Here is a 25493-nt window from a genome sequence, read left to right as displayed (position 1 = left end):
GGCAACTGAGCTGCGTTTTTTACAAACCATTTTACTGTAAAAATTGCATTTTTTTCTATTTACAGTAAAACATCAAATGTATATTTTACAGTAAAATTCTGGCAACTGAGCTGCCTTTTTTACAAACAATTTTACAGTAAAATTCTGACAACTGAACTGCCTTTTTTTTTACAAACAATTTTACTGTAAAATTTGCATTTTTTTTTTTTTTTTTTTTTTTTTTTTTTTTTTTTTTTTTTTTTTTTTTTTTTTTTATGTCCTGTCCAGCTTCTCAGGCAAATCATATAGTTGATGTAGATGCCCATGACGGCTGTTCAGATTTACTTTACAAAAGAGAAGTGTAGGATACTTCTCTTGTTGCCTTATTTGTATTTGACTTTATTAAATGTATTTATATTATCATTTAGTGCAGCCGGGCCGGAGCAGGAGGGGATAGAAAGAGAAAAAAAAAAGAAGACAGAGGGGGAAATTGTGGGGACAAGAGGGGGATTAGACAGAGAGACAAAAACAACAACAGCAAACAACAACAACAACAACAATAGAGCAACATCAGCAAATATGACATGTACAAATATGATGGTAAAAGTAATAGCAAATAAGCAGTTAGCGAAAAATAAAAAATAATACAGAAATGACAATGAGCATTATTACACTACAAATGGATCAATACAAATACCAATAGAAATAGCGCTATTGATAATGAACAATACCAATAATTTACCTTTATTATCAAAAATACAGTTGTTTAAATGCAACAATACATATACGTAATGATAACTTGAGATACGAAAGAATGCAGAAAAATGGAGGGGGAGAAAGAGAAGCAACCTACATTAACCTTGTAGATTGTTATAGTCACAATAGGTTAAGCTTTGTCAGTGTGCCATGTGTTACACCCAGTTTACCCTAGGGCAACAACGTTAATATATGTTTGATGAAACGTGATTATGTGCATGAGTGTAAGTATGCATATGTACTTGTATATGTACAGAATGTGTATATGTGTTTGTACAATGAATGTATATGTACAGAATGTGTATATGTGTTTGTACAGTGAATGTATATGTACAGTATGTGTATGTGTATGTTTGTATATTGAATGTGCGTGTGGATGTACGAACATTAGGTAGGTAAATATGTACTGTATTTGTGTATGTATGTGGGAGCGTAGGTACCTATGTACGTATGTGAGCATATGTGAATTTGCATGTACAATACATTCGACTCCCAGAGTGCGTGGGAGCCAGAGCACGGCCCCATCACCCCCGAGAGCCCAACCCACAAACAGGAGGCGTGGTGCCCAGGGAACCAGGGACCACCGCCCCCACGCAGCCAAGCCGGCCAGCGACAGGAACCCCAGAGCCCGACCCACCGTACCGCCCACAAGGGCCAGCAGCAGGCCGCAGACAGACGCACCCGGCAGAGGACAGGGCACGAGAAAAGCAGGGGACAGCCAGACCCCAAGCCAGCGAGAGACTACACCCCACACGGGCAGAAAGGCGAGACGCCCCGCCCGAGGGACCCAGAGACTCCCCGCAACCGGACGGGAAGACCGCCCCCGCCCCACCGGCAACCGGGCCCCCACGAGCCCACCCCCCACCCCCGGAGAGCGCGGCGAGGCCAGCCCCCGGCCACCCCACCCAAACCGGCCGCCGCAGGACCACCCAGGCACAGGGCCACGGGAACCACCCACCCCACCCGCAGGGACCCCAACGATGGAGATGGAACAACCAGCAACCGCCCCGCCGAGCCCCCCCCCCTGAGGGAGGGGAAAAATTAAAAAATAATATTAATAAAATATATTTAAAAAAAATAAATAAATAAATAAATTAATCAATTAATTAATTTAAAAAAAAAAAAAAAAAGAATTAAAAGAAGATCACAGACATGCTGACAAACAAGGTCACTACCCCAGCAACTGGCCGACTCGCAGCACCTCGGAATACCTTGCAGCACCAAGCTACCACAATAGACGCAGGGACTAGGCCCAACAGGCCCCAACCAAGACGGGCACCCGGAAGGGATGGACAGCGGGACCCAGGAGCTCCAGACACGCAGTTCGGATGCAGTAGCCTGAGGCGTCGACCCCCGTCTGACAGGCAGGCCCAGAGCGTACCCCCAGAAATATACATACATACATACATACACACATACACATACACATACACACATACACACATACACGTATACATACCCACACATACACATATATACATATACATACACATATGTACACATACACATATATAAACATACATACATACACACACATATACATACATATACACAGTTCGTCAGCCCCGACAGCCATCACGCGCACGCGCTGCCACCAGTCACAACATCAGCCACACCCCTGCACCAGACCCAGCAGCCACGGGCGCCCACACCACAAACAAACGGCAGCAGAAACAGCAGCCGCAATAACCCCAGACAGCCAGCACCAGCCAATCAAATCAAAGCGATCAAAGAAAAACTGCGAACAGCAACCACACGCCACCAGGGCCATGGAGACCAGCCAGCGCCAGCCCGCCGGTCAGCCCGAACGCCAACACGCAAACAAGAGACACCAACAACCCCCCCAACCAAAAGGCCCCCCACCCCAACCCAAACCCGCACAAACACACCACCGCCCAAACAACCGGGACACAGCATCCAGACCAGACACGGGGGCTGCGCCGCCACCACACCAAGTCACCAACAGAGACCCCACAGCGCAAGGTCGGGCCACACGGGCACGGACCCCATCCAACAGGAAGTGAGACCCGCGCGACGCCACACACAAATAAATAATAAGATTTAAAAAAAAAAATGAAATAAAATAAAATAAAAAAAATAAAATAAAAAATAAAATTTAAAAAATAAAATAAAATTAAAATGAGTAATAATAAAAATAAAAATAATAAATACATTAAAAATAAAAAATATATATATAACAATAATAAATTAATAAAAGCCTGGCAGGCCACCAGACCGCAGTCCCCGCCGGCCGACGAGGCAATGAGGGGTGCGCCGAACCCCAAACCCCCCATGCATGTGTACAAGGCCCCCAGAGTGTCTACTGTGTAGTTAAAATTAGGAGGTCAGCCGTTACAGCCGACCTCCAGTCCCTATTGATGTGTGTACTGTAGTGTGAGTGAGATATGTATGCTTGTGGGAACTAATAATGCGATTAAAATTGGGGGACATCAAGGTCATGGTGGGTCCCAACCAAACCAAGCCCCCCAAATCCTAAGTGTCTAATATGCAGCTAAGATTGAGGGATGGACGAGCAGGGGACAAGAAAGGAGGACTGGAGCCCCATTAGAGGCATCCTCAACCCCCCGCCATGCCTCCCCGCAGGACAATCCCCAAAGTCCTATATATGTGTGACTGTGTGCGCTATAAGTAGGAGGAGTAGAGGGCCCGGACATCCCCCCAGTCCACGCGGCCGACAACCAGGAACTACGGCCAGGAGGCCGCCACCCCCCGCCACAGCCCGTGACCCACACCAGACCACTTTAACGTGACGCCACGCGAGCCCCCCCCCCCGCCAAACAAAGCCAGCCCCCGCCCGCCCCAACCCAACCCTGCAGAGCCCATACCGGCAACCAAATGCAGAGAAACCGCACAGCCCCCACGCCCAATGCAAACACCGCATCCCGGCCATCCACACAGCAACGTGCCCATACGAGTCCCGGCCAGGGGAAGGAGCCCCCCAACGGGGGAAGAAGCCAATGCATCCCGTCCGCCTGCCAGCCCCCAAACCAGCCGGCAAGCCAACGCCAGCCATCCCCACAACCCCACAAGCGCACAGACACCAGCCACAGTCCCCCAACCACTCCAACCCAACACAGCGATGCCAACCGCTGGTATCACCGCAGCAACCATCACCACCACCGCCCGTCCGCAGCGTAAACACCCGCGGCCGCCGAAACCAAAACAAAAAAGCGACCGACCCCGTAAACCACAACAACGCACACCCCCGGCTACCACCGAGGCCACCAACCCACCTACCCCAACTCATTCACAGCCAGGCCAATTGAGCCACCGGACATCCACACCCATGCACACACCTACACATTCATATACACATACATACACACATACATATATATACACATACACACATTTCCACACGCATGCATATACATATAAACATACACATCCACACATATATACACATTAATACACCCACACACATATACATAAGCCCACATATACACAAACACATACATACACAACACACACAAATTTGCATTTTTTAAATATACAGTAAAAAATGAAAAGTACATTTTACAGTAAAATTCTTGCAACTGAGCTGCCTTTTTTTTTTTTACAAACCATGTTACTGTAAAATTGCATTTTTTTAATTTACAGTAAAAAATCAAATGTACATTTTACAGTAACATTCTGGCAACTGAGCTGCCTTTTTTTTAACAAACATTTTACAGTAAAATTTGCAATTTTTTTTTTTACAGTAAAAAAGCAAATGCACATTTTACAATAAAATTATGGCAACTGAGATGCCTTTTTTTTTTACAAACAATTTTACTGTAGAATTGCATTATTTGTTATTTACAGTATAAACAAATTACAGTAATATTTTGACAACTCAGCTGCTTTTTTTACAAACAATTTTACTGTAAAATGTGCATTTTTTATTTACATTAAAAAACAAATGTGCATTTTACAGTCAAATTCTGGCAACTGAGCTGCCTTTTTTTTTTTTACAAACAATGTTACTGTAAAATTGATTTTTTTTTTATTTACAGTAAAAAAGCAAATGTAATTTTTACAGTAACATTCTGACAATTGAGCTGCCTTTTTTACAAACAATTTTACTGTAAAATTTGCATTTTTTTAATTTACAGTAAAAAACAAACGTACATTTTACAGTAAACTTCTGGCAACTGAGTTGCCTTTTTTTTTTACAAACAATGTTACTGTAAAATTGCATTTTTTTTATTTATAGTAAATAAGCAAATGTACATTTTACATTTAAAAGCATACTTTGCAAATTATCGTTACCGCATTATACACCCTTTACTCCATATTTAGTCAATCATACTAAAAAAAAATAGAGCCTTCCATTTTTAGAGAAAATGAAAACCAAACTCCCCCGCCTCAATCTCCCAGTTGGTTTTGTGTTGTGTAGGGGAGCATGTTGCACGCACACAAGCTGGTAGAGCAACATCAGAAGGTTGCAGATGACTCATACTACAAGAGAACTCTCCAGAGGAGCGCTGTGTTGTGTTTGATTGCTAAAATCTCAGGAGAGGACGCCTGGGGATGCAGCACAGGGGGGGGAAGATTTGATGTGGTGCAGAATGGATGTGAAATAGAGAAAATATTTGCTGAAACATGTGATGTTAAACAAAATGTGGTTTTATTTTTGCTGCAGAGCCAGCTTGATTTATCGGGATGAAGAAGAAAAAAAACAAGCCCAGGCTGTAAAGATCAGGTGGGAAAGGTGTATTTGTTTGAATCGTTCATTTTGCTGCAAAGACTTTGTTTTGGTAGCAGGCAGCGACCAAAATCTATTCTTACACAGGTTTGGCACTTAAGCATGCTTGGAGGCAAAGAAATCATATTTCAAATGATATTGGATACTACAGTAAATAGAGATGCAGCGAACCACATTTGTTCACATTTGTCCAATATTGGACACCTGAATTTGTATATTTGTTGTTATCAATACTATTGCAACAGCAGAGCGCCAATTTCCTTAAAGTACCAGTAGAGTGGAAACACAAGTTGACTTTATACACTATATTGCCAAAAGTATTTGGCCACCTGCCTTTACTCACATATGAACTTGAAGTGCCATCCCATGGGATTGCCCAAAATGTTTTGGTATCCTGGAGCATTCAAAGTTCCTTTCACTGGAACTAAGAGGCCAAGCCCAACTCCCGAAAAACCAACCCCACACCATAATTCCTCCTCCACCAAATTTCACACTCGACATAATGCAGTCCGAAATGTAGCGTTCTCCTGGCAACCTCCAAACCCAGACTGGTCCGTCAGATTGCCAGATGGAAAAGCGTGATTCGATCAGTCCAGAGAAAACGTCTCCACCATACTTGCCAATCCTCCCGATTTTTCAATGTCCCTCCCAAAAATCTCCCGGGGCAACCATTCTCCCGAATTTCTCCCGATTTCCACCCGGACAACAATATTGGGGGTGTGCCTTAGAGGCACTGCCTTTAGCGTCCTCTACAACCTGTCGTCACGTCCGCTTTTCCTCCATATTAACAGTGTGCCGGCCCAGTCACATAATATATGCGTTTTTTACACACACATAAGTGAATGAACAGGTCACACTGAGGGTGGCCGTATAAACAACTTTAACACTGTTACAAATATGCGCCACACTGTGAACCCACACCAAACAAGAATGACAAACACATTTCGGGAGAACATCCGCACCGTAACACAACTTAAACACAACAGAACAAATACCCAGAACCCCTTGCAGCACTAACTCTTCCGGGACGCGATAATTTACACCCTCCGCTACCACCTAACCCCGCCCACCTCAACCCCCCCCCCCATCTCCCGAATTCGGAGGTCTCAAGGTTGGCAAGTATGGTCTCCACTGCTCTAGAGTCCAGTGGCGACGTGCTTTACACCACTGCATCCGACGCTTTGCATTGGACTTGGTGATGTATGGCTTAGATGCTGCTGCCCGGCCATGGACACCCATTCCATGAAGCTCTCTGCGTACTGTACGTGGGCTAATTAGAAGGTCACATGAAGTTTGGAGCTCTGTAGCAACTGACTGTGCAGAAAGTATTTGCACTATGCGCTTCAGAATCCGCAGACCCCTCTCTGTCAGTTTATGTGGCCTACCACTTGGTGGCTGAGTTGCTGTTGTTCCCTAACTCTTCACTTTTCTTATAATAAAGTTGACCTTGGAATATTTAGGAGCGAGGAAATTTTTCGATTTGTTGCACAGGTGGCATCTTGTGACAGTTCCACGCTGGAAATCACTGAGAGCGGCCCATTCTTTCACAAATGTTTGTAGAAACAGTCTCCATGTCTCAGTGCTTGATTTTATACACCTGGCCAAGTGAATAGGACACCTGATGGATTGGATGGGTGGTCAAATACTTTTGGCAATATAGTGTTTGCTTAGTTGTGTTTCATTGTGTCCATTAAACCATATTAATTGTATTTACAATCCGCAAAGTATGTGAAAATACCTAAACATCAGACGGCTATTTTTAATATTCCGCTCTGAATGTCTTCGGCAATTTCCGTAGATTTTGGATGGGATGACGTCACGATAGGAACGCTTCTGCGCTCTGACAATATCAGCAGATTAGTCATATTGGAAATATGCAAAAATTAGAAAGAGATGTGCTGTCTATCATTCACAATCCCTATGTAAGACGTGAACACGTTTGTTTTTTGTATTGAAGTGTGTTTCTGGTCTTGTCACCCCCTTACGGGCAGGAGGCCAACATGACAGTGTGACTGGATCAAAAGAGACATTGGCGACGCTTTGCTGAACAAAAAGTTGTTTTACTACAAGCGAGCGTCATTAAACAGGTCTGCAGTACCCGGAGGAGCCTAGGTCCAACAATGAAGGACTCCTAAACTGTAGAGGCCACATCACAGTCTTATATCCCTTTCTTCCTGCATCTGGTTGTGTGTTAATTCAGAAGAACACAACCTGACCATGTAAGGAGATGTTCACGTGAAAGTGTCTTCAAAACTCATTTAGGTCCCAACTTAAATGTTGGCTTTCAGCTAGACAGGCAGTCTTTTCTCAAGTATAGGGCTATCACTTTTGCATTCCGGAGTCCCAATCAGAGTCTCTTTTCCTACGAGAAGTGATCCAATCCACCTGGGAATATAAAACTAAGGGGCCTTATCTTATTATGTGCTCAAACTGAAATACCACTATTTAATTAAACTTGGTGGTTGGCCTTCTCCAAGTTGTATATACATCTTCACTATAAGCAAAACATATTACAAGTTAATCAATTCACTTCAGTATTTTTTTTTATTGCATTCTAAGTCGTAAATAAATAAAACGACTGCTAACAATTGAGTCAATGGGGGCTCACAAATTCACTCACAAAGTCCTCTAAATAACCATCCAAAAACCGCCAACAATACTCTGTATACATATCATGACCTGAATATTAAACAAATATTAGGGATATCGTTATTATAAGCGCTAACGCAGACAAACTAGTTTTAGCGGCGCATAGATAAGGAAGAGATAACTATCATTAAGTCGGTCGATGTCCTGCTGTTGTGGTTGCTGCATCACATCCCGGCTTGTTAAAGTTATTCTAGATTATAAATCATGCCTTTTATCTGGAAGATAGGAAGATTTAGCCATAAATCTAGAAGTTGTTCATCTGTGACATTCAATTTAGACCCGTAGATGGAGACAATAACACAACAACCAAAGACAGTGTCTGCAGGCAGCAACTTTTTCTTTTATCCCTTCGTGTGGATTATGATTATTATGATTCTTCATATAAACGGGAAGTTATGTACATCCCGTCTTTGATGTACTACACCAAAAGACGTACAGAGTTTGCTAGTCAATAGATATGATCAAAATAGTATCAATCTCACAGAGATTCCCGAGCCATTTTGAGAGATAATGAGCAAGCCGATCACGTGATCTGTGATGTAAAGTGGGAACCACAGATCTCTTCCCAGGGAGGCGTCCCGGTGGCATCCTGACCAGATGCCCGAACCACCTCATCTGGCTCCTCTCGATGTGGAGGAGCAGCGGCTTTACGTTGAGCTCCTCCCGGATGACAGAGCTTCTCACCTTATCTCTAAAGGAGAGCCACGCCACCCGACGGAAGAAACTTATTTCAGACGCTTGTACCTGTGATCTTGTCCTTTCGGTCATAACCCAAAGCTCATGACTGTAGGCGAGGATGGGAACGTAGATCGACCAGTAAATTGAGAGCTTTGCCTTCCGGCTCAGCTCCTTCTTTACCACAATGGATTGATATAGGGTCCGCATTACTGAAGATGTCACACCGATCCGCCTGTCAATCTCATTAACCACTCTTCCTTCACTCGTGAGCCAGACTCCGACGTACTTGAACTCCTCCACTTGAGGCAAGATCTCCTCCCCAAACCGCAGATGGCACTCCACCGTTTACGAGCGAGAATCATGGACTCGGACATGGAAGTGCTGATTCTCATCCCAGTTGCTTCACACTTGGCTGCGAACCAATCCAGTGAGAGCTGAAGATCCTGGCCAGATGAAGCCATCAGGGCCACATCATCTGCAAAAAGCACACACCTAATCCTGCAGCCATCAAACCGGATCCCCTCAACGCCCTGACTGTGCCTAGAAATTATGTCCATAAAATTTATGAGCAGAATCGGTGACAAAGGGCAGCTTTGGCGGAGTCCAACCCTCACTGAAAATGGGTCCGACTTACTGCCGGCAATATGGACCAAGCTCTGACACTGATCATACAGGGAGCGGACCGCCACAATCATACCCCATACTCTCTGAGCACTCCCCACAGGACTTCCTGAGGGACACAGTCGAATGACTTCTCCAAATCCACAAAGCATGTGTAGATTGGTTCGGCAAACTCCAATGCACTCTCAAGGACCATGCCGAGAGTAAAGAGCTGGTCCACAGTTCCACGACCCGGATGAAAACCGCACTGCTCTTCCTGAGTCCAAGGTTCGACTCTCCGACGTCGGCTCCTCTCCAGTACACCTGAATAGACCTTTACCGGGAAGGCTGCGGAATGTGATCCCACGATAGTTGGAACACACCCTCTGGTTTCCCTTCTTAAAGAGAGGATCCACCACCCCGGTTTGCCAATCCAGAGGTGCTGCCCCCGATGTCCACGCAATGTTGCAGAGTCTTGTCAACCAAGACAGCCACACAGCATCCAGAGCCTTAAGGAACTCCGGGTGGATCTCCGGCCACCGACGAGCTTCTTAACAACCTCAGCTGCTCAGTGCTGCCCTCACCCCATCAAACGACAGCATAGAACACAGCAGAAGCCATCACAGTGTAGTGAGAGGTGCGCAGCAGTGACCCGCACACCCCGAATGACCTCAGTCTCCTCAAGAGGTGCAGGCGACTTGGACCCTTCTTGTACACAGCGTTTAAATTGTGAGTCCAGTCCAGTTTATTGTTAAGGTAAACACCCAGATCATTAAATGAGTTCATTATTTCTATACCTTATCCCTGGATTTTCACCGGCGTGGGTGGTGTAGCTGACCGCCGGAAGTCAATCACAACCTCTTTTTTTTTTACTGGTGTTCAAGTGCAGGTGATTACGTGCATACCAGTCGACAAAGCCTCTCAGTATTCCTGCTCGTTCCCCTAACACACACATCCCACCACAGCGGAGTCGTACGTGAACTTCTGCAGATGGAAGTGGTTGGAGTCCTGCCTGAAGTCCAAGGTATTGATTGTGAACAGGTAAGGCAAGAGCATCGTCCCTTGGGGATCCCGATGCCTGAGCACTAAGCAAACTGCAAAGGGTCCATTGCTGATACTGTCTGTGCGCGAAGGTGGCTGAGGATGATCTGCTCCATGGTCTTAACGAGTTGGGAGGTCAGGACAACAGGTCTGAAGTGGTTTGGCACCTTGGGATGAGGTGTTTTAGGGATTGGAACCACACAGGAGGTCTTCCGGGGTGTAAAGATTTTTTTTTTTTTAGGCTGAGGCTCAGGTTAAAAATGTAATTGACCACAACAGTTAACTTGTCTGCACTTTCCCTGAGTAGCCTGCTACTGTAGCCTTCCTGACCTTGTTCCTTCTTAAGTCCCTCACTTGATCAGACTGATGGAGTGTTTGGTGGGTGATTACTGGGGGCGGTGAACTGGGCTGGTGGGTTGAGGGGGACTGTTTGAGAGGAGTTTGTTAGAGAGGTGTGGACCATTCTCAGGTGTAAACGGCCGGGGCTGGTCTGTAAGAGAGTTGTGGTGGGGCCAGAGTCAAACCTGTTAAAAAAACAAAACATTGAGTTTGTTGGCCCACTCTTGGTCACCAGAAGCCTGGTGACCAGATCCACCTCTTCCATGACCTGAAATCTATTTCAGGCTGGTCCACACTTCACAAATATAATTCTGCTCCAGCCGTCCTAGTTTTTTTTTGTAGTCCTTCTTACACCTCCTGATCTTACATTTAAAATCCCACTGGACTCTTTTCAGCTCGTCCGTGTTTCCTGAGGTGAGAGCCCTTCTTCTTCTCATTCAGTATGGCTTCAGCTCAGTGGTGACCCAGGGTTTATTGTTGGGGAAACACTGGACATTTTGAAGGGCACAGTGTTTTCCATAAGTTATATATTGTACTTTTTACATTGTAGCTGTATGTAGAAATGGTCTGCTGAAGTGGCAACTGGTTGCATCGACTCTGCGCTCTTTTACAGTCTTTTATGTCCTTTGTGTTCTCTGATATTTCTCTCTTGTTTTACCTTATTTATGTGGACTTTTTGTATCTGCACTGCAACCACTTCCTTTCCCCATTGTGGGATGGTTAAAGTCGATCCTATTCTATGGTACCCTATAGCGACAAATGTTAGAAAGCACTAGTCGCCAATGATCGGTCTTACCTGGGGATGACTGATCACTGGATGCCACGAGAGTTGCAGGTGTAGGTCTACGTCTTCTAATCTAAAGGAAAAGAAGAGCTCCATTCAAAAGCAGGACTTCATGAAGCTAACTTTGCAGGACAGTCATGCTGAAACAAAAGCATTAAAAACATCTAACATGTCCTGCTAAGAACAATCCATGTCTAGACCGCTGCCTTTTATTGTTTACGAGCTATATCTCTAAAATTGTTGGCGGCCTTGATGTTGCATCGAGTGCCACCTTGGACAATGTGACACACTTCAGCCACTAATACATATTCAATACAAGATGTATTAGTGGCGTGACAACGACGCTAGCTGCTAACGAGCCGTGACATTAGCCGAGCAGCTTGTGACTTGGCTAATGGCACCTGCCATGCTGTATGTAGACCATTTTAATGTAAACAAATCTCTGAAGTCAATCGGTTTACTTTATATATTCAATCATGAGATCTTATGGTAGAGACTTAACGATTTAGACTTTGTGTGGCCGTAAACAATATTTTGTTTGTGGCCCCATTTAATACAAACCCCGTTTCCATATGAGTTGGGAAATTGTGTTAGATGTAAATATAAAACGGAATACAATGATTTGCAAATCCTTTTCAACCCATATTCAATTGAATGCACTACAAAAACAAGATATTTGATGTTCAAACTCATACTTTTTATTTATTTTTTTTGCAAATAATAATTAACTTAGAATTTCATGGCTGCAACATGTGCCAAAGTAGTTGGGAAAGGGCATGTTCACCACTGTGTTACATGGCCTTTCCTTTTAACAACACTCAGTAAACATTTGGGAACTGAGGAGACACATTTTTTAAGTTTCTCAGGTGGAATTATTTCCCATTCTTGCTTGATGTACAGCTTAAGTTGTTCAACAGTCCGGGGGTCTCCGTTGTGGTATTTTAGGCTTCATAATGCGCCACACATTTTCAATGGGAGACAGGTCTGGACTACAGGCAGGCCAGTCTAGTACCCGCACTATTTTACTATGAAGCCACATTGATGTAACACGTGGCTAGGGCATTGTCTTGCTGAAATAAGCAGGGGCGTCCATGATAACGTTGCTTGGATGGCAACATATGTTGCTCCAAAAGCTGTATGTACCTTTCAGCATTAATGGTGCCTTCACAGATGTGTAAGTTACCCATGTCTTGGGCACTAATACACCCCCAAACCATCACAGATACTGGCTTTTCAACTTTGCGCCTATAACAATCCGGATGGTTCTTTTCCTCTTTGGTCCGGAGGACACAACGTCCACAGTTTCCAAAAACAATTTAAAATGTGGACTCGTCAGACCACAGAACACTTTTCCACTTTGTATTAGTCCATCTTAGATGAGCTCAGGCCCAGGGAAGCCGACGGCATTTCTGGGTGTTGTTGATAAACGGTTTTCGCCTTGCATAGAAGAGTTTTAACTTGCACTTACAGATGTAGAGACCAACTGTAGTTACTGACAGTGGGTTTCTGAACTGTTCCTGAGCCCATGTGGTGATATCCTTTTTCGCTTGTTGATGCAGTACAGCCTGAGGGATCGACGGTCACGGGCTTAGCTGCTTACGTGCAGTGATTTCTCCAGATTCTCTGAACCCTTTGATGATATTACGGACCATAGATGGTGAAATCCCTAAATTCCTTGCAATAGCTGCTTGAGAAAGCTTTTTCTTAAACTGTTCAACAATTTGCTCACGCATTTGTTGACAAAGTGGTGACCCTCGCCCCATCCTTGTTTGTGAATGACTGAGCATTTCATGGAATCTACTTTTATACCCAATCATAGCACCCACCTGTTCCCAATTTGCCTGTTCACCTGTGGGACGTTCCAAATAAGTGTTTGATGAGCATTCCTCAACTTTATCAGTATTTATTGCCACCTTTCCCAACTTCTTTGTCATGTGTTGCTGGCATCAAATTCTAAAGTTAATGATTATTTGAAAAAAAAAATGTTTATCAGTTTGAACATCAAATATGTTGTCTTTGTAGCATATTCAACTGCATATGGGTTGAAAATGATTTGCAAATCATTGTATTCCGTTTATATTTACATCTAACATAATTTCCCAACTCATATGGAAACGGGGTTTGTATTATCAGACCCCAGAAGAGCCACCACCCCACATACACACACTCAGAATATTAACATTCACTAAAAAATGGCTGAAACTAACTTTTGAAATATGTAATAGTTTTTTTTCTTTCATGCAGCTTGTAATGTCTCCAAGATTGTGTATGAAAAGAACGCTAACAAGGTTTTTGACTTGTTAAAGATGGGATTAACATCTATTAACATGAATGTCAACACTCCCATTAAATTCAATGTTCTATACACGCGTAAAGTACAGTAGATGGTGCACTCCATGATCAGACAGTACAATATTTACTTGTTTATGTCTTTGCTTCATTGATAATGTTTTTCATCAAGCATTCAAACCAATGGCTTTTCAAAATATTCTTAAACCTGCCTAAATTAATTGTTGTTTTAGTTTTTTCAAAGTTCTGTTTATGGAGGCAAACCAGGCTCTGGTTCACTTTCCCATTCACTCATCAAGATTTTCTTTTATGAAAAATCCAATCGAAAAAAACTCATTTAGGATCAGGGTTTAGTTTAAGCGCTTTTTTGGCTTGCAGACTGTTTCTAGTCTTGCACCCATCACTGTTAATCATGCTTTCCCTCCCTCTCTTGTTGATAGTGCCTTTTTAATAGTTTATTATTCTTCGGTCAATGGTCAACAAAATAAACAAACAGTTGTACATTCATAGATTGAAAATGAAAATGTTGCAGACCTAAAGGGTTTAGGCTGAAGTTGAACACTGATAGCGCCTAACCCTATAAACAATGTCAAGTACAAGATGAACTTCCGAAAATTATGAAATGTCTTTTGTACAACATATTATAAATACACATTATACACAATATGAACACTGTTCAATTATATACACAGTTCAATTATATACACAGTAAAGGCATGTGAAATATCCTTGTACGCGTGTTAAACCTTTGTACCAATTTATATACTATATACAAACAATTATACTTCCATTATTATTTATATCCCATATTTAGTATTTTAATTAACATTGATCATAGTATTAACTACTGTGTTGATTCAAGAATGATATATTTTTTCAAGACATTGGTCTTAAAGTGTTTTTTAAATGTGTGAATGGAACTGGAACATTTTAAGGAATCATCCAAGCTGTTCCACAGTTGAACCCCCCTGACAGAAACAAATCTACTTTTTAAGCTTGTTCTTATCTTAGCTTTCTGGAAGACAGCTGAACCTCTGAGGTCATAGGGATTCTCTCTGGGTTTGAACCTCTCCTGTAGACACCGAGGCAGCATGTGGTTATGAGCTTTGTACGTCACAATAGCAGTGTTGAGGTCAACAAGATCATGCAGTTTTAATGTTTTTAATTTAATAAACAGAGCATTGGTATGGTCATAATAGTCATAATTTACAATTCTAATCGCTTTCTTTTGAAGTAAGAATATAGAGTTGATGTTTGTTTTGTAATTGTTACCCCAGATTTCAACACAATAATTAAGACAAGGGAGTACGAAAGAATTATATAACATATTAAGAGCCTTTTGATTTACGGAGTTTTTGATTTTATGTAACATAGCAATATGTTTTGCCATCTTTGTCTTAAGTATATTTATGTACAGTTTCCAATTTAATTTATCATCTATATAGATTCCCAAAAATGTTGTTGAATACACCCTTTCTATCTCCATATCATCAATTCTTATATGACACTGTATGTTATTTTTCCTATTTCCAAAAATTATATATTTTGTTTTATTTAGGTTGATTGACATTTTATTGGCATCAAACCATTGCTTTAGTATGTGGAGTTCGCTCTCTACAGTCTCTAAGAGTTGGCCAAGGTCTTGCCCAGAACGATCAGGTCAAGTCTGGGGATCAACAACATCAAAGATGCATACATTGACAACACTTTCGCCTCCTTCCAACAACGTTGTGATACATTTTAACTCTCTAATCAACCCTTTCTAGATACACTATATTGCCAAAAGTATTTGGCCACCCATCCAAATGATCAGAATCAGGTGTCCTAATCAATAAATGTAAATAAATCAATCAATCAAGCGCTTAGGCATGGAGACTGTTTCCACAAACATTTATGAAAGAACTGTCATAGGATGCCACCTGTGCAACAAATCCAGTCGTGAAATTTCTGATTGACGAGTCTGGGTTTCGAGGTTGCCAGGAGAACGGTACATGTCGGACTGCATTGTGCCGAGTGTGAAATTTGGTGGAGGAGGAATTATGGTGTGGATTTGTTTTTCAGGAGTTGGGCTTGGCCCCTTTAGTTCCAGTTAAAGGAACTTAGAATGCTCCAGGATACCAAAACCTGTTGGACAATTCCATGCTCCCAACCTTTTGGGAACAGTTCCTCTTCCAACATGACTGCACCAGTGCACAAAGCAAGGTCCATAAAGACATGGATGACAGAGTCTGGTGTGGATGAACTTGACTGGCCTGCACAGAACCCGATAGAACACATTTGTGATGAATTAGAACGGAGACTGAGAGCCAGGCTTTCTCGACCAACATCAGTGTGTGACCTCACCAATGGAAGAATGGTCGAAAATTCCTATAAACACACTCCGCAGCATTGTGGACAGCCTTCCCAGAAGAGTTGAAGCTGTAATAGCTGCAATAGGTGGACCGACATCATATTGAACCCTACGGGTTAGGAATGGGATGGCACTTCAAGTTCATATGTGAGTCAATGCAGGTGGCCGAATACTTTTGGCAATATAATGTATCTACAGATCCGCAGTTTTGTTCGTAATACTTTCCTTAGGTTTGCAGATTTTCCGACTGGCACAGTTGCTGATACATCGTACTAATTATACCAAGGTTCGACTAGCTAAGATGTGTGACGGAAAATCTGAATTGTGTGATTAGTGCCAACAGTCTCCAGCTAACTTAATACATATGTTTTGGCTCTGCCCATGGACAGAAAGTTTTAAAATGTCCGTCTTTGGTAATTAGTCAAAGGATCGAACCGAATCTTCTGAGTAGACAATTTGGGGTAGCCACTCTGTCATTTTCTCTCAGAAAATCCAAACACAATCTGGTGGCATTCACTACTTTGTTAGCTAGAAGATTTATTGCACTTAAATAGAAGGTTGCAGTCCCTCCCTACCACACCCGCTGGATCAGAGATATTCTTTATTTCCTTAAATCAGGGGTGCCCATTACGTCCATCGCGAGCTACCGGTCGATCACGGAGGGTTGTCAGTCGATCGCCCAGCCAGGCATTAAAAAAAATAGACTTAAAAATGAGTGATCATCAATCGTCACCAAGACGTCACATCAGTCACTTCATTGACATGATTGACATGAGATCCTTATTACATACTTGCCAACCTTGAGACCTCCGATTTTGGGAAGTGGGGGGTGGGGGCATGGTCGGGGATGGGGCAGGGCGTAGTTGGGGGCGTGGTTAAGAGGGGAGGAGTATATTGACAGCTAGAATTCATCAAGTCAAGTATTTCATACATATATATATATATATATGTATGTGTGGGGAAAAAATCACAAAACTACTTCATCTCTACAGGCCTGTTTCATGAGGGGTTCCCTCAATCATCAGGAGATTCCTGATGATTGAGGGAACCCCTCATGAAACAGGCCTGTAGAGATGAAGTAGTCTTTTGATTTTTTTCCCACACATACATATATTGCGCTCTACTACGGTATCGAGCACTATTTTTTGGATAACCTTATTAAGACATATATATATATATATATATATATATATATCTACATCCTGAAAATATACAAACAAAACTGCGTTTAGATAATTGATACTTCAAACTTGCATAAATAAATATTACGGACTATAACATAACTTGGCTTCTGAGAGCTTCAAAATGTAATGAATAAAATGCTAAAGTTGTTGATAAACAAGCAATTATTTTAATAATTAAATATGGTCATTTTAAATGAATTAGTATGATAATTTAAAATAAATTATTTCAAATATGTTTATTTTAATGTATAATTATAATGCCTGGATGAATAAGGAGTCAGAAAAAATAAAAATAAAAATACAATTAATTTGGATGTTTTTAACAAAATATAGTAAACATTGATTTCGTTTTTTTTTTTTAAATTAATAAATATATTTATTTTTAGGTAAGATAAACATAATAATACAATGTATATCTAGTCTGGATGATTTAGTTCTTGTCACCCTGTTGTCCTCCCGTCGTGAAAAAAGGCTGTCCTCACTCAGGTCCGCATGGAGCTGGAGGGGGCGTGGCCTCCAGCTCCGGCTGAAAATATTTGTCCCGGGAGGTTTTCGGGAGAGGCGCTGAATTTCGGGAGTCTCCCGGAAAATTCGGGAGGGTTGGCAAGTATGCATTATTAAGAAAAAAATGACCGGCAGGAAGGTGAGAAACACGTTATATTTCAACAGACGTCAAAACTCTAAAGACCGACTGCACAGTTCCTGTTTTCACAATAAAAGCGCTGCTTCATCCTGCCTGGGCTAACAAAATAAGAGTCTCAGAAAGCTAGTAAGCTACGGAGTTTGCCGCCAATGTATTTTTTGTATATTGTATAAAAAGGAGTATGGAAGCTGGTCAACAAACAAAAAGAAACCACTTTCATGTGGTATTGGACAGAAAAGATGACTTTTTTTCTCCTCCATTTGAAAATGTGGATGTGATCATCACTACTGTCTGATTCCAATGAATACAAGTCATCACAATCAGGTAATACACCAACTTATATTCTTGTCTTCATGAAAGAAAGGAATGTTAAACATGCTTGTATTATTAATAAACACCTTTAACTTGTTAACCAAAAAACTCTCTTTCATAAATCAGTAAATATAAATGTTATGGTATATACTTGGTAAATTGAAAAGTAGCTTGCCTGCAGAAAAGGTGTGGGCACCCCTGCTTTAAATTGGAGAAAATTAGGCGGACATTAAATGGTTATTCTGTAAAATGTCAAGAAGTATGGGGTGCTTTCTTAAAATATGTAAAGGAGACTGATTTTCGGTTTGGCTGGGACTAAGACGTGGTTGAATTGTACTTGATTCCGGCTTCCTCCCACCTCTAAAGACATGCACCTGGGGATAGGTTGATTGGCAACACTAAATTGGCCCTAGTGTGTGAATGTGAGTGTGAATGTTGTCTGTCTGTCTGTGTTGGCCTTGTGATGAAGTGGCGATTTGTCCAGGGTGTACCCCGCCTTCCGCCCGAATGCAGCTGGGATAGGCTCCAGCACCCCCGCGACCCCAAAAGAGACAAGTGGTAGAAAATGAAGGGATGGATGATTTGCCTTTTGTTTGCTTTTGTGTATTGCTGCACCATGTTGGGGACATTCGGAAGTGCAGTTATTTGTGGCTTGGTGTCCATATTTGTCTGTACTTGTTTGACGAATTTTTTTTGGGTGGGGGAAAACAAGGACATTTGATATGTATTGTATTGTCTTTATGTTAACTGTGTGTCAAAAAAAAAAATTCAATAAACAAATGTTTAAAAAAAAAAAGTACACCAAATGCTGTAATCTTATTACAATTAATTCAGAATGTCTGATATAATCCATCCATCCATCTTCTTCCGCTTATCCGAGGTCGGGTCAGGGGGCAGCAGCCTAAGCAGGGAAGCCCAGACTTCCCTCTCCCCAGCCACTTCGTCCAGCTCTTCCTGTGGTACCCCGAGGCGTTCCCAGGCCAGCCGAGAGACATAGTCTTCCCAATGTGTCCTGGGTCTTCCCCGCGGCCTCCTACCAGTCGGCCGTGCCCTAAACACCTCCCTAGGGAGGTGTTCGGGTGGCATCCTGACCAGATGCCCGAACCACCTCATCTGGCTCCTCTCGATGTGGAGGAGCAGCGACTCTTACTTTGAGCTCCTCCCGGATGGCAGAGCTTCTCACCCTATCTCTAAGAGAGAGCCCCGCCACCCGGCGGAGGAAACTCATTTTGGCCGCTTGTACCCGTGATCTTGTCCTTTCGGTCATAACCCAAAGCTCATGACCATAGGTGAGGATGGGAACGTAGATCGACCGGTAAATTGAGAGCTTTGCCTTCTGGCTCAGCTCCTTCTTCACCACAACGGATCGATACAGCGTCCGCATTACTGAAAACACTGCACCGATCCGCCTGTCGATCTCACGATCCACTCTTCCCTCACTCGTGAACAAGACTCCGAGGTACTTGAACTCCTCCACTTAGGGCAAGATCTCCTCCCCAACCCGGATATGGCACTCCACCCTTTTCCGGGCAAGAACCATGGACTCGGACTTGGAGGTGCTGATTCTCATCCCAGTCGCTTCACACTCGGCTGCGAACCGATCCAGCGAGAGCTGAAGATCCTGGCCAGATGAAGCCATCAGGACCACATCATCTGCAAAAAGCAGAGACCTAATCCTGCAGCCACCAAACCAGATCCCCTCAACGCCTTGACTGCGCCGAGAAAATTCTGTCCATAAAAGTTATGAACAGAATCTGTGACAAAGGGCAGCCTTGGCGGAGTCCAACCCTCACTGGAAACGTGTCCGACTTACTGCCGGCAATGCGGACCAGGCTCTGGCACTGAGCATACAGGGAGCGGACTGCCACAATCAGACAGTCCAATACCCCATACTCCCTGAGCACTCCCCACAGGATTTCCCGAGGGACACGGTCGAATGCCTTCTCCAAGTCCACAAAACACATTTAGACTGGTTGGACAAACTCCCATGCACCCTCAAGGACCCTGCCGAGAGTATAGAGCTGGTCCACAGTTCCACGACCAGGACGAAAACCACACTGTTCCTCCTGAATCCGAGGTTCGACTATCCGGCGTAGCCTCCTCTCCAGTACACCCGAATAGACCTTACCGGGAAGGCTGAGGAGTGTGATCCCACGATAGTTAGAACACACCCTCCGGTTCCCCTTCTTAAAGAGAGGAACCGCCACCCCGGTCTGCCAATCCAGCGGTACCGCCCCCAATGTCCACGCGATGCTGCAGAGTCTTGTCAACCAAGACAGCCCCACAGCATCCAGAGCCTTAAGGAACTCTGGGCGGATCTCATCTACCCCCGGGGCCTTGCCACCGAGGAGCTTTTTAACTACCTCAGCAACCTCAGCCCCAGAAATAGAATATAAATACTTCCCAAATGTATCATTTATTTTAATATTTATTAAGGTAATACCTATCATCAACAAGTATCCTGCACTTATTTATTAATGCACAATGTTTCCTTTCTTTCCTTCTTTCTTTATTTCTTATTCTATAGGGTTTCCCATACAGTCATTTATTTGTTAATTTTGGACAACATAATTGGATTATTCCGCTCTGTTGTTGTCAGGACCACGCCCATTCCCTCACTCCAGAGATCCTCATCTCCAGTCTATTAACGACCCTCAGCTGGCTGCTCATCTGCTGATTGCCTCACAGCCAATCAGAAGCTGCCATTCCATACTCACCTGTGACTCATTACCAAACATCTATATACAGTCGTGGTCAAAAGTTTACATACACTTGTAAAGAGCATAAAGTCATCGCTGTCTTGAGTTTCCAATCATTTCTACAACTCTTATTTTTTTGTGATAGAGTGATTGGAGCACATACTTGTTGGTCACAAAAAACATTCATGAAGTTTAATTCCTTTATGAATTTATTATGGGTCTACTGAAAATGTGAGCAAATGTGCTGGGTCAAAAGTATACATACAGCAATGTTAATATTTGCTTACATGTCCCTTGGCAAGTTTCACTGCAATAAGGCACTTTTGGTAGCCATCCACAAGCTCCAGCTTGAATTTTTGCCCACTCCCCTTGACAAAATTGGTGCAGTTCAGCTAAATGTGTGGGTTTTCTGACATGGACTTGTTTCTTCAGCATTGTCCACACTTTTAAGTCAGGACTTTTGGAAGGCCATTCTAAAACCTTAATTCTAGCCTGATTTAGCCATTCCTTTACCACTTTTGCCGCGTGTTTGGGGTCATCGTCCTGTTGGAACACCCAACTGCGCCCAAGACCCAACCTCCGGGCTGATGATTTTAGGTTGTCCTTAAGAATTTGGAGGTAATCCTCCTTTTTCATTGTCCCATTTACTCTCTGTAAAGCACCAGTTCCATTGGCAGCAAAACAGGCCAAGAGCATAATACTACCACCACCATGCTTGACGGTGGGATTGGTGTTCCTGGGATTAAAGGCCTCACCTTTTCTCCTCCAAACATATTGCTGGGTATTGTGGCCAAACAGCTCCATTTTTATTTCATCTGACATCACATGGACAAAGATAAGACCTTCTGGAGGAAAGTTCTGTGGTCAGATGAAACAAAAAATTTAGCTGTTTGGCCACAATACCCAGTCTATGTAAATTTTTGACCATGATTGTATATACCTTCCTCAGCCCAGCTGCCTCGGGCAGTATTGTTTGACTTGGAAAGACTTTAGCCCAGGGGTGCTCATTACGTCGATCGCGATCTACCGGTCGATCTTGGAGGGTGTGTCAGTCGATCACCAACCAGGCATTAAAAAAATAGTCCTAAAAATGAGTGATCATAAATCTTCACTATGACGTCACTTTTGTCACTTGATTGACATTCACGGCACCCGAGGGTCTTCTGAGATGACGCTGGCTGCTGCCAGCTCATTAAAATTACCGACTGGAAGGCGAGAAACACTTTATTTCAACAGACTCTGGCGCCGTACCTGTCGTCAAAACTCCAAAGACCGACTGCACAGTTGCACAATAAAAGCTCTGCTTCATCCTGCCTGCGCTACCAAAATAAGAGTCTCAGAAAGCTGGCGTGCACAAGCTAGCAAGCTACGGAGTTTGCCGACAATGTATTTCTTGTAAAGTGTATACAAAGGAGTACGGAAGCTGGACAAATAAGATGCCAAAAACCAACCACTTTCATGTGGTATTGGACAGAAAGGAGGACGTTTTTTCTCCTCCATTCGAAAATGCGGACAATATCATCACCACTGTCTGATTCCAATCAATGCAAGTCATCACAATCAAGTAATACACCAACTTATATTCTTGTCTTTATGAAAGAAAGGAATCTATATGTGTTAAACATGCTTGTATTATCTTTAACCACCTTTAACTTGTTAACAGTATTAACTATATGTGTTAAACATGCTTGTATTATCTTTAAACACCTTTAAGTTGTTAACAATATTAACTATATGTGTTAATATTGCTCCCCCCCTCTCCCCCAACATTGACCTCGGCACTCTGACCCCGTATCTCAGCGACTCTGTCACAAACCTGGGGGTAAAGTTTGACTCAGATTTTAAATTCGAAAAACAAATCAGCAGCGTCGTTCAAAAAAGCTTTTATCAATTACGCCAAATAGCGAAAGTGAAACCGCTTCTATCAAGACATGATCTTGAGAAATTAATCCACGCCTTTATCTCGACTCGTCTTGATTATTGTAATGCCCTGTATGTAGGCATTAGCCAGGCCTCCCTCGCCCGCCTGCAGCTCGTGCAGAACTCTGCTGCTCGTCTGCTAACACAGACCCGCAGACGTGAGCACATCACCCCTATTTTAGCGTCCCTTCACTGGCTCCCTGTGCGTTACCGAATCAATTTTAAACTCCTTTTATTTGTTTTTAAATGTCTAAACAACCTCGCGCCAACCTATCTCTCCGACCTCCTTCAGCCTTACTGCCCCACCCGATCCTTAAGATCAGCCGATCAGCTGCTGTTGACGGTCCCTGACACAAGGCTGAAGCTTAGAGGTGACAGAGCTTTCGCCGTTGCTGCTCCCAAGCTCTGGAACGACCTACCCCTGAGTGTTAGACAAGCCTCCTCTCTTCCTGTTTTTAAATCTCTCTTAAAAACATACTTTTATTCCATGGCTTTTAACACTGAGTGATATCCATCCTGCAATGGCGCCCCATAATACACCTGCTGTGATCCTGTTTTTATGTTTTTATGTTTTTATTAATTCTATTTTAATTATTTATTTTTTATCGTGTTCTGTTTGTGTTGTGTTGTGTTTGCTCGGTACTCGTTTTATATTTTAACCTGTTCATTGTACAGCACTTTGGCTACCCCTGTGGTAAATTTTAAATGTGCTTTATAAATAAAGTTGATTTGATTTGATTTGATTAAACATGCTTGTTTTATCTTTAACCACCTTTAAGTTGTTAACAATATTAACTATTTGTGTTAAACATGCTTGTATTATTTTTAACCACCTTTAACTTGTTAACAATATTAACTATATGTGTTAAACATGCTTGCATTATCTTTAAAGACCTTTAACTTGTCAATATTAACTATATGTATTAAACATACTTGTATTATCATTAAACACCTTTAATGTATTAACAATATTAACTATATGTGTTAAACATGCTTGCATTATCATTAAACACCTTTAACTTGTTAACAAAAACATATATTTCATAAATAAGTAAATATAAATTATATATATGAATGAAGTAGATCCCCACGATCAATTGAAAAGTAGCTCGCCTGCAGAAAAAGTGTGAGCACCCCTGCTTTAGCCTGACCACACTGTCCTGTCTGTTTGTAGCATTTAGCTTTAGTCTTTGTTTGTTTGCTGAACTATTTTTGCCTTTGACTACGTTTTTGCCTACTAAACCTGCGCCTGCGTCCAAGAATGGCATTACAGTTATTCTTCACTGTAATATACTAAGCATGTTAAAAGTTAACAAAACTATTAAAATCATCAAACGGTACAAGACGTTTGCAGTGGTTACAATTCAATTTTACACAGAATCATAATAAATTCTTATAGGAACTGGTTTCTGCAACATGTTTTAACACAACAAAACAGGATTCAACCCCGATCCACACTCATTTTCACATCCGTGGTTCATTCTAAAGACTGCAATGAAAGACGCAGGCTTAATTCAAAGTTGTTGACAGGCCCACATGATTGCATTTGCATACGACTGCTCCGTAAAGTTCCAAAAAAGCCATGATAGTAAATTAGCATGCTTCATATGGTACTGACGCACGTGTTAAATATACCGCAGTGAGTGTAGAAATAATGGGTCTCCATGTGCAGTGTAGAGTAGCTGGTACTCAAAGCAGTGTGCAAATGGGAGTTCAAGTGAATTCATTAGCATTCAGGCTGTATCTGTGGAGTACAGAAAGGCTGTGTGTGTGTGTGTGTGTGTGTGTGTGTGTGTGTGTGACTCTCACTCTGTCTTCTATGACAAGCACTTGGAGATGTGCTGCTGCTGCCAAGCTCACATCCTGATTGCATATTGACCTATTCAGCACTTTGTCCTTGCCTGCTGTTTTTGTCCGTCTGCTTTTTATTTATTTATTTTTTTTAATAAGGTCTTGTGGTTACTATTTTAATTGATGCTGACAAAAAAACCCCACAAACAATAGTTGGTTTTGTTTGCATAATAGCCACAAAACACACTGGAACGAGCGAAAATATACAAACCCCGTTTCCATATGTGTTGGGAAATTGAGTTAGATGTAAATATAAACGGCATACAATGATTTGCAAATCAATTTCAACCCATATTCAGTTGAATATGCTACAAAGACAACATATTTGATGTTCAAACTGATAAACATTTTTTTTTTTTTGCAAATAATCATTAAATTTAGAATTTGATGCCAGCAACACGTGACAAAGAAGTTGGGAAAGGGCATGTTCACCACTGTGTTACATGGCCTTTCCTTTTAACAACACTGAGGAGACACATTTTTTAAGCTTCTCAGGTGGAACTCTTTCCCATTCTTGCTTGATGTACAGCTTAAGTTGTTCAACAGTCTGGGGGTCTCCGTTGTGGTATTTTAGGCTTCATAATGCGCCACACATTTTCAATGGGAGACAGGTCTGGACTACAGGCAGGCCAGTCTAGTACCCGCACTCTTTTACTATGAAGCCACGTTGATGTAACACGTGGCTTGGCATTGTCTTGCTGTAATAAGCAG

At 42.5% G+C, this 25493-nt stretch overlaps 1 protein-coding gene across 1 annotated transcript in view; it reads right to left on the bottom strand.

The window, feature by feature from the left end:
• LOC133583939 (protein phosphatase 1 regulatory subunit 1A-like) overlaps nt 1-25493 on the bottom strand; it is a 120193-nt gene that overhangs the window by 41624 nt on the left and 53076 nt on the right. Inside the window, exon 2 of the mRNA XM_061937683.1 lies at nt 11547-11607. Coding sequence (XP_061793667.1) covers nt 11547-11607 — 61 coding nt within the window. The remainder of the gene's footprint in view (nt 1-11546; nt 11608-25493) is intronic.

The sequence above is a fragment of the Nerophis lumbriciformis genome, linkage group LG03 (assembly GCF_033978685.3).
Source record: "Nerophis lumbriciformis linkage group LG03, RoL_Nlum_v2.1, whole genome shotgun sequence".
Lineage (NCBI taxonomy): Eukaryota > Metazoa > Chordata > Actinopteri > Syngnathiformes > Syngnathidae > Nerophis > Nerophis lumbriciformis.
The sequence above is the reverse complement of the archived record's forward strand: the minus strand, read 5'-3'. Positions and strand labels throughout refer to the sequence as shown.